The 10,505-nt window shown below is 43.7% G+C and overlaps 1 protein-coding gene across 1 annotated transcript; it reads left to right on the forward strand.

Annotated features, from left to right (window-relative positions):
• Positions 1-2,159: 2,159 nt before the first annotated feature.
• Positions 2,160-9,449, forward strand: EIF2B2 (eukaryotic translation initiation factor 2B subunit beta). The gene is made up of 8 exons (XM_006778788.2): positions 2,160-2,439; positions 2,559-2,679; positions 2,821-2,969; positions 4,126-4,289; positions 4,931-5,026; positions 6,230-6,367; positions 7,592-7,658; positions 8,858-9,449. Exons 1-8 carry the CDS (start codon positions 2,277-2,279, stop codon positions 9,013-9,015), a joined length of 1,056 nt encoding a protein of 351 aa, XP_006778851.1. The 5' UTR covers positions 2,160-2,276; the 3' UTR covers positions 9,016-9,449.
• The last annotated feature ends 1,056 nt before the right edge of the window (positions 9,450-10,505 follow it).

Below are 10,505 nucleotides of genomic sequence, written 5' to 3' on the forward strand. Positions count from 1 at the left end.
CCCCGCGTCACTCCCCCGCCACAACAGGAAACCTCTCCAGAAAGTCCTAAATGAACCACAGTCATATCCCACTAACTAGAAAATGAGTGAAAGTATGGAACCAGGATCTACCCATAAGCTAAAACCACTTACCCTCTGAGTAAAAATCTAAACAAACTCAGTTCTTTTAATAAGGAAGAAAGAGAAGGGTATTGGATGGACAATAAGGATGTCTACCATATATCACATAAGAAGAAAAACAAATGGTAAATAAACATGAAAAAAATGTTTATCATGATTAATAATTAATGAGAAATGCAAATTTAAACTAATTAAAAAATGTTTTTCTCTATCAATTTGGCAATGATGAAAACAATGATAATTGCTTACAATGGCAAAAGTATGTAAGGTGCATAGGAATAACTCAAACAAGATGTGCAAGATCTACATAAGGAAATTATAAAATTTTACTGAGCTACCCTGGCTGGTGTGCTCCGTGGTTAGAGTGTCTGCCCTAGCACCAAAGAGTCTTGGGTCCAATTCCCAGTCAAGGGCACATACTTGGGTTGCAGGTTTACTCCTTGGTCTCAGTTGGGGCGGGTGCCTGCAGAGGCAACCAATTCATGTGTCTCTCATATTGATTTAGTCAGGGCACATGACAGGGTTGCAGGCTTGATCCCCAGCAGGGGGTGTGTTGGAGGCAGCCAATCAATAATTCTCTCTCATCCATCATTGATGTTTCTGTCTCTCACTCCCTCTCTCTTCCTCTCTGAAATATATATAAATCACTGAAGAAAGAATGAAAAAAGAAAAGCAAATTGGATTCCCACCTCTCACCCTACATAGAAAATAATTCCAAATTATGTGTAAAGGCAAAATTTTAAAATATTTAGAAGAAATATTTAGATTATCTTTATGTCTTTGGATTAGAAAAGGATTTTTAAAATAAAACACAAAAGGCATTAATTATAATAAAATATTAACTATGAAAGACAAGATTGATACATTTGACCATATTAAAACCAAAGCAAAACAAACAAAAAAACAAGCATAAACTGAGAGAAGATATTTATAAGACAAATAACTGAAAAAGAATAAAGAACTTCTATGAATATATTAAATATATATATTTTTAAAGCCAAAAGAAAGTAGGCAAAACACATAAACATATTTCACACAGGAGAAAAACACTTGGCTGATAAACATGTGAAAAGGTAAACAACTCTTAGTAATTAGGAAAACAGACTAAGATCACAATGAGACAGTCTTTTACATCCACATGATTCTCCAAAACTAAAATAGTTGATAATACTAAGGGTTGGTAAGGATGTAGATCTGGAACTCTTTAAGGCCTGCCAGGGAGCAAGCATACATTGATTTAACCACTTTGGAAGACTAGCACTATTCATAAAGGTGAACATCCACATAGTTATGACTCACCTGTTCCACTGGGGATGGGGAGATTATATATATATATATATACATATACACACACATATGTATATGTGTGTGTATATATATATGCTTATATTCACCTACCCCTAAAAAAGACTGGAAACAACCCAAGCTAAATTCACTTATTAGTTCTAGTAGTTGTTTATTTTTGTTATTGATTCTTTGGGATTTTCTATGTAGATGAAGATGTCTTCTGTGAGGAAGGATAGTTTTCTTTTTCCCCCCACTCTGTATATTTTAAAATGTTTCCTTTCCTTATTGCAATGGCTAGGACTTTAAGTATGAGTTTAATAGAAATGGTGAGAGTAGACATTCTTGCTTTGTTCCTGATCTTAGAGAGAGAGCAGGTTTTCCCATAAAGTATGGGAAATAGATTCAGATTCCTGCCCGGGAAGCTGAATCTATTAGAGAGGCACAGGCGCAAACACGGCATTATAAAGGGGGGGTCTGCCCACGGGCAGTGGGCCCTGGACGCGCATCTGAGCATCTGTATCAAGAAACGGGGCAGTCACCGGAGCCAGGGGATCAGGAAAGAAGGCCGCAGGCTGTTCCCATAGCAACAGGACAGGCCACGCTCTGGAGGACTCTCGAATCACCTCTGTCGCGTCGGAGGGTCCAGCAAAGGCCAGTTGCGCTTCTCTGGTCCAGAGGCTTGCAGATCCTTGGCTGTAACGAAACGGGAGCTCCGCGTCTCTGATTGGCTCAGACAGCTAGGGGCGGGGCCTGACGTGTACACAACTGGCGTTTCCTCGCGGAGCGGAAGCCGACCTGGTCCGTCCCGGAAGTGCAAACTCGGAGGTCGTGCAGGTGGGGATTCCGCGGTGTCGGCGGCTCCTTTCAAGATGCCAGGAGCCGCGGACAAGGCCTCGGAGCTGTCGGAGAGGATTGAGAGTTTCGTGGAGGCCCTGAAGCGGGGCGGCGGGCAGCGCAGCTCTGAGGACATGGCTCGGGAGACGCTGGGACTGCTGCGCCGGATCATCATGGACCACCGCTGGAGCAACGCAGGTGAGGCAGGCCTCGCTCCCCGGCACCCCTCCCCGCTCTCCGTTCTCCATTCCCGGCGGAGAGTGGCCCCGGCCGCCCCGAGCACTTGCTCTGCTCACCCTTTCTGCCTTGGACTCCAGGGGAGCTGATGGAGCTGATCCGCAGAGAGGGCCGGAGGATGACGGCCGCGCAGCCCTCCGAGACCACCGTGGGCAACATGGTGCGGAGAGTGCTCCGGATCATCCGGGAGGAGTATGGCAGGTCAGACCCCGTCCGGGGCTCGGGCTTGGGTCCAGGGACGCGGTTGGCGCGAGCCCCTGGGAGCCTTTATCGGAGCTGAACAGGTCTGGTTACACATCACACCGCCTCCTCACCGCCTTCTGTGCTCTGGTGCCTCCGTAGACTCCACGGACGCAGCGACGAGAGCGACCAGCAGGAGTCCCTGCACAAGCTCTTGACGTCGGGGGGCCTAAGCGAGGATTTCAGCTCTCCTTATGCCCAGCTCCAGTCCAACATCATTGAGGCGATTAACGAGCTGCTTGTGGAACTGGGTAAGAGTCTGATCCCCAGGTGGGCGGGACAGGCTGCAGAAAAATGAGGGGACAACAGGAGGCCCTCGGAGTTGCTCATCGGCAGAGATGGCGATCGCTAGTGCTCTGGTTTCCAGAGGTTTCCCCTCCATCCTGATGAGGGGGTGTTGGAACAGGTGGTAGGTAGGACTAAGGTAAGCCACTCCACATTTCCTTCCAGACCAAGCCTTTGTAGATTGCAAATCCACCGTGGCAGAGACTCCACTAGGACCGGCCTTATTATTATTTTTGTTAATCCTCACCTGAGGATATTTTTTCCATTGATTTTTAGAGAGAGTGGAAGGGAGGGGGAGAGACGGAGTGAAAAACATCAAGATGAGAGAGACACATTGATTGGTTGTGTGCCTCCTGCATGGGGCACAAAGCCTGCAACCGAGGTACGTGCCCTTGACAGGAATCGAACCCACAACCCTTCAGTCCTCAGGCCAGTGCTCTAACCACTGAGAAAAACCAGCCCCTTCTTTATTTTCATTTTAAAGAAGATGAACTCTCTAAAACCATAGTTAGTAGACCCTCCATCACTAAACTTCCTCTTGGTTTTTATACCCACTCAGACCACCTCCAGTCCCCTTGTCTTTGTGAACCAGGAGACCTGCAGGTACTTACTACAATCAGAGTTCTTCAGGGGAGGAAGAAGCCGGGTCTGTCTGTGCGCTGAGCTGCTGCTTCCAAATTCCTCCCTTATTTTTCTTCTGTGGCCTCCCTCTCAGATGGAGGTGCTGTGGCCACCTTTGGGAGGATTTTTTTTTAAGGGGAAGTTCGGTTTACCCCATGCTCAGCGCTCGCTGGAGGATTTCCCAGAATGGATCATTTCTTGCCTGAAGTCATTGTCTTCAAAATCATTTGTAAGGAAGCTGGTGTCATGCCAGGGCAGGGGGCTGAGTTGATGATGAGGGGGCACTGCTGAAAAGGAGGGCAGGCTGAGAACGTGGGAGACAGAAGATCTCAGAGGAGCAGGGTTTTTAAGAAAATGTGACATTTCATGTTAAGTTTGTAAACCCCGTGTTACCAACATCAGCTAGGCGGGCAGTCTGTGTGATGGGCACACGTCCCCTTTGGTGCTCTGTCATGTCATGACAGTTTCATATTTTCCTTGTAAAACTGGCTGTTTTTGCAGAAGGGACAACGGAGAACATTGCAGCCCAGGCTCTGGAGCACATCCACTCGAATGAGGTGATCATGACCATTGGCTTCTCCCGAACAGTGGAGGCCTTCCTCAAAGAGGCTGCGCGGAAGAGGAAGTTCCATGTCATTGTGGCAGAGTGTGCTCCGTTCTGTCAGGTAGGGGGACTGCTGGCGTTGCCAAGAAAAATGAAAACTGAGGAGAGAATAACGGAGTGATAGATGGGGTCCATGCTAACTTTGAATTGATATACAAGACATTGAGAAGATCAGTAAAAGATGAAGGGCATTTTCAAGTTGTTCATTCGGTGAACACGCTTAAACATTGGTTTAAGAAAGTTGGGTGAATTGCTGGGTCCATCAAAAGATAAACATTGGTTTTTTTTTTAAGAATCAAAATAGAGTAAATTACCTTGAGGATGACCAAGTCTTAGTCTAACCTCCCTCAATCCCTAGATAAATAATAGGTTTCAAGAAAGGAAATATATAAGGAGGCAGAATGTTGTAAAATAATGAGCCAGGAGCTGTCATCAGCGATGCCTGATTATGCAAGCAAGTAGTATTTCCAGTTTTGGCACTGCTGTGGAGTATTAAACATTTATTAGCTTTCTCTGGGCTTCCTTGCAGCTTACCAAAGAATACCTACTACAGGCACAAAAATGAGTTAGTTATATGTTGAAAATTGTGTGTTGGGTGTGCTCAGTATGAAAAAACTCCCCAGATCCAGTTACATTTGAGAGGTCTTTCACTCTCTCTCACTCTTTGTCCCAGCATCAATCAGCCTTTCTCTCCTACTGCAGGGTCACGAAATGGCAGTCAATTTGGCTAAAGCAGGTATTGAGACAACTGTCATGACTGATGCCGCCATTTTTGCTGTGATGTCAAGAGTCAATAAGGTGGGTGTGTTTGGAGTTATGTTATGTTGAATTTATGAATATTATACCTCTAAAATATTTATTTTTAGTTTCTTTTATAATATCCATGGGAAGAGGTTTTAGCACCTTTTTAATATATATATTTTTATTGATTTTATTTCAGAGAAGAAGGGAGAGGGAGAGAGATAGAAACATCAGTGATGAGAGAGAATCATTGATTAGCTTCCTCCTGCACACTCCACACTGGGGACCGAGCCTGTACCCTGGGCACGTGTCCTGACTGGAAATCGAACCGTGACTTCCTCGATCATAGGTCGACGCTCAACCACTGAGCCGCGGGCATTGAAAGTACATCCTTGAACCTTTTAACTTTATTAACTGAAATTTTTTCCCTTTGTCTATATCATTGGTCCTCATTTGGAATAGCCTCTCTTTGGTTAAAGCATTGAAAGAATGAAGTGGGACTACTATAAGCAGGTCAGCTACTAGGGATCCAGTAGAAGGCTCCCACCTTATGCTCAGAGAGCTTGGCGGTGGTAGATGGAAAATAAAGCTCCCCACTTCTCAGGAAGTGTGGCATAGATTTTTAGAGACAAGGCTAAAAGTAGATAGTGCAGTTTCCTGTTCTATACTTTGTTCACTTTTTCCTTGGGAACCCACTTTTAAGCTAGAACTGTGGTCCTACGCCTAAATCCTTTTCTTTCTATTCTATGTGACCCCTCAGGAGGCCAAGACTCAGGCCTGAGCAGTTAGGCTGTTGTGCCCAATGGCCCTGTTAAGGCTTTATCCCAGGATGGCTCACATTTTTTTATTTTATTTAATAATTCTTTTAAAAAAATATATATTTTATTGATTTTTTACAGAGAGGAAGGGAGAGGGATAGAGAGTTAGAAACATCGATCAGCCGCCTCCTACACGCCCCCCACTGGGGATGTGCCCGCAACCAAGGTACATGCCCTTGACCGGAATCGAACCTGGGACCCTTGAGTCCGCAGTCTGACGCTCTATCCACTGAGCCAAACCAGCCAGGGCTATTTAATAATTCTTTATTGTTGAAAGTATATGTCCCCCTTTTCCCCCCACTGACTCCCTCCAGCACCAGGCCCTCACCGCTCCATTGTCTGTGTCCATGGGCCATACATACAAGGTCCTTGGTTGATTACCTCCCACCTACCCACCCTCCCCCGCCTTCCCTCCTGTCTCATTTTTCTTCCTGTCTTAAAGGTGATCATTGGCACGAAGACCATCCTGGCAAATGGTGCCCTGAGAGCTGTAACAGGAACTCATACTCTAGCATTGGCAGCAAAACACCATTCCACCCCACTCATCGTCTGTGCCCCTATGTTCAAGCTTTCCCCACAGGTATGTCTGTCTGCCCTGAACAGAGATAAGGAAGCCAAAGGGTAAGCTTGAACTCTGGGCCTTCAACCTACTCTAGGACTTTTCTTATCTGCATTGACTCAATGGATTAGATCCAGTGGAGGCTGGAAAAAGCCACATGAGTCGTGATCCAGGAAAAACAGTTGATATTTATAACCTGTCAGCTTTAAGAAGTCAAAATTGTAAGGTCAAGACGATACATAGTTGGGGAAGGCCCACTGTTTACATTGCCACCACTCCTCATCACCCTGACCACTTTTCAGAATGCCAAGCAAGTTAAAAGTAGGAACATACAATTTGTTTTATTTGTCATAGTTCCAAGGACTGTCCTCTGAAGCCTGAATAGGAGTTACTAACTGAAGAGTCATTTCATTAGTGATAAAAACTATTTGCTTTGAAAATGTCAATCTATTTATAGGTCTCTATATTTTTAATTGAGGTATAATTCACATAACATGCAATTAACCAGTTTAAAATGTTCAGTTCAGTGGCATTTATTACATTCACAGCATTGTGCACGTACCACTCTGTAGTTTCAAAACTTTTTCTACATCCGAGGAAAAAACTCTGTTCCCATTAAGTAATCATTCCCTTTTCTCCCCTAGCCTCATCTCCTAGTAATCACTAATCTGCTCTGTCTCTGTGGAGTTGCCTATTTTGTTTGTATGGGGTTTTTTTTTGGGGGGGGGGGGGTTTGTTTTAAAATACATTTTTATTGATTTGAAAGAGGAACGGAGAGGGAGAGAGATCGGAACATTGATGAGAGAAAAACATCCATCGGCTGCTTCCTGCACACCCCCTACTGGGGATCAAGTCCAAAACCCATTGAACCAGTGACCTCTTGGTGCATGGGTTCACTCCGACTACTGAGCCAGGCCTATTTTGGATATTTTACATGAAAGGAATACAATAAGGGCCCTTTCGCTTAGCATAATGGTTTCTAAGTTCATCTGAGTTATAGCACAGTACTTGGTTTCTTTTTATGACTGAATAATATTCCAGTGTATGGATATACCACAATTATCTGTTCATCTCTTGGTTGGCATTTGGGTTATTTCTACCTTTTGGCTTTTGTGAATAATGTTGGTATTAACATATGTGTACACATTTCTGTGTGAACATACATTTTTTAAATTTCTCTTGGGTATATACCTAGAAATAGAATTGCTGGGTCTTTTTTTTTTTTTAATTTTTTTTCTTTTCCAGTTCCCCAATGAAGAAGATTCATTTCATAAGTTTGTGGCTCCTGAAGAAGTTCTGCCCTTCACAGAAGGTAAAAAAGTTGTGTGTGTGTGTGTGTGTGTATTTGGAATTTTGGTTTTGGTGGTCAATGGGACTTAATGCTATCAGGTTGAGCTTTTTATCATACTTATTGTAGGGACTGTTCTCTTCAGCACTTAGAGTACCTGGAGACCTGATCTAGTTTAGGTTCCTTTTGTTCTGACTAATCTATTTTCGGTGAGTTATTGGGGCTATGGTGGGTTGGATCACCCAGCATTGACTGGGTTCGGCTTTGCATGTTGTTTGAGACACAGGCAACCACCCAGTGGGAAATGTACTTGTCTTCAGTTGCTGTCAGAAGTCATTTTGGTGATGTGGCTGCCAAAGGAAGCGGGCTCTGCAATGTTCTGACTTATACAACTTGCCTATAACTTGGATACCCTTTGTGTGTTGGGGTCCTTTCTCTGACTTCTGAGGCAGCAGCTGTGTTCAGTGAGCCTCATCAAGTTAACATGGCCTTAAACACCCTCTGGGAGCAAAGCATAGTATTTGGGGTGCTAATTCTTCTTGGAAGTTGAATAACTTCATCCACTTATGTAAATATTCATTCTTTCAGAAATATTTACATCTATTGAGCACCAACTATATACCTGGCACTATTCTAGGCACTAGGGACATAACAATGAACAATACAGATAGGCCCTGCTCCCCACAGGGCTTACGTTCTGCTGCAGCAGATGGACAAGGAAATGTCAGGTCATGCGATGCTTTCGAGAAAAAAAAATGATGATGAGATGGAAAGTGACTAGGAGACTACCTTAGATTGGAGAAGTGTCTTAATGAGATGACATTTCAGCTGAGTTCTGAATGCGTAGAGCCCCACGTGAAGGTCGAAGGGAGAGTTTTCCAGGCATTGGTGCAGAGGGACTGAGTTAGGTACATGCTTAGCCATTTGGGAAGAAAATGGCAAGAAGTAGACTGGTATGATTTGTAATTGATGTAGTGTGGTGGGATCTTGAAGGTTGCAATCCCACGTTTGAATTCTTTTCTAAGGGCTAAAGAAAAGCATTGGGTAGTTTTAAACAGGAAGTACCATGATCTGAAGTCATCTGTTCTGGTTTGCATTTGTCGCAGCTTCCCTTCCTTGGGGTAGCACGTATGCCTGCATTATTGAGCCTAGAATCTATATGCTACTAAACCAATTAGAGCAACATCCTCAATTTTATCTTATAACCTGTGATTGCCTTTCAGGGGACATTCTGGAGAAAGTCAGCGTTCATTGCCCTGTGTTTGACTATGTTCCCCCAGAGCTCATTACCCTCTTTATCTCCAACATTGGTGGGAACGCACCTTCCTACATCTACCGCCTGATGAGTGAACTGTACCATCCTGATGATCATGTCCTATGACACCACTCGTCCTAAGCAAAAACTGCTTAGGCAAACACAGCCTGGAGACTTCAGTGCCACTACTGAAATGCATTTTCCTTGTAATGGGGGGATGAACTGGAGTCAACCTAAAAAAACTGGATACCATTGCGTACCTTTCTAGTCATCCCATAACAAGGATGCACATCAAGGAGTGTGTGTGTGTGTGTGTGTGTGTGTGTGTGTGTGTTTGCTTGCGTGTGTTTGCCTTTCAGGTCTTAACAGAGCTGCAGGGCTTAACCTATTGGTTTTGGAGCTTCTTAGTGACCTGGGGTGTCTGTTTCAGGAACTTAAACTTTCTGGTTCGGTGGTGTGTTAAACATAACACTGAACAGCTTGCTGGGATACAGGTTTTTGCCCAGAATGGCTACCACACCTTTTCGTAGGCTGTGCCAATAAAAGCTGCTCGAAGGTTCCTGACGTGGTTTATTTATTGTTCTGCTCTGATTGAACTGCCTGAAACAGCAGCAGCAGAGCCTTTTCGTGTTTCCATGGAGGGCTGTAATTAGGAACAGTCTAAAACAGAGAAGTACAAATGAAGTATTTACAGTTTCCTTTATAATTTACTGGAAATGGTCCCAAACAACTTGTTAGTAATCTAAGAGTGTGGTTCCAAAACCTCTCTGATCATTAGAACCATCTGGGAGCTTAAAAAAACAAACATTCTTGGGCTCCATCCCAGACGCACTACATCTGATCTCCAGGGAGGCACCTGGGAATCTGTTTAAAGCCCCCTAGAAAAGGACACTCTCATGTACTGTTAATAGGATTGTAAACTGGCACAATCTTTTCAAGGGCAGTTTTGAATCTGTACTTCTAGAATTATTTGTAAAGTGCACAAAGGTATAGCCGTGACTGTCTTATTTTAGCGGCTGTAATATCACAGCCTACGGGTTCAGCAATAACACTTCGTATTCTGTTAGTTAAAAGCAAGAAAGGTTTTAAAATAATGACATAGCATGGAAGATTATGTATCCACTGCATTAGAGGTTTCAAAAGGGTGACTTGAGGGCAGTGTCTGGATTGAAGACATTTTGGCTGGTTCACCCAGTATTTAATTTTAATTAGTTATCAAAACTTAAGTATCTGGAGATTGCACATTAAATAAATTTGATTTCTTGCTTCTTTTGAGAACTCAGAAGGTCTGGCGATTCTGAATCCACATTCCCAAGAGGCAACAGTTGGCGAGAGTTGGGTAGCTTCTCATTTCATTAGATGGAAAACCTCCAGTTTTCTGCAGTTCCTCCCTACTCCATTTAACTTATTTATGTTATCTGCCTAACCTCTGTAAGGCATTTGATATGTGAGCCTTGTGTTGATGAATGGCATAGATTTGTAAGGAAGTCCATTTTATATTGTTAAAAACAAGCTGGGAAACAAACCAAGCTGCAGAGGAACATGTTTAACATGATCCTTCATTAAAACAAAACATGTATTTGCATAGGATAAGTGTCAGAACACCAAACACTGGC

Source organism: Myotis davidii, unplaced genomic scaffold, assembly GCF_000327345.1.
Source record: "Myotis davidii unplaced genomic scaffold, ASM32734v1 scaffold309, whole genome shotgun sequence".
Lineage (NCBI taxonomy): Eukaryota > Metazoa > Chordata > Mammalia > Chiroptera > Vespertilionidae > Myotis > Myotis davidii.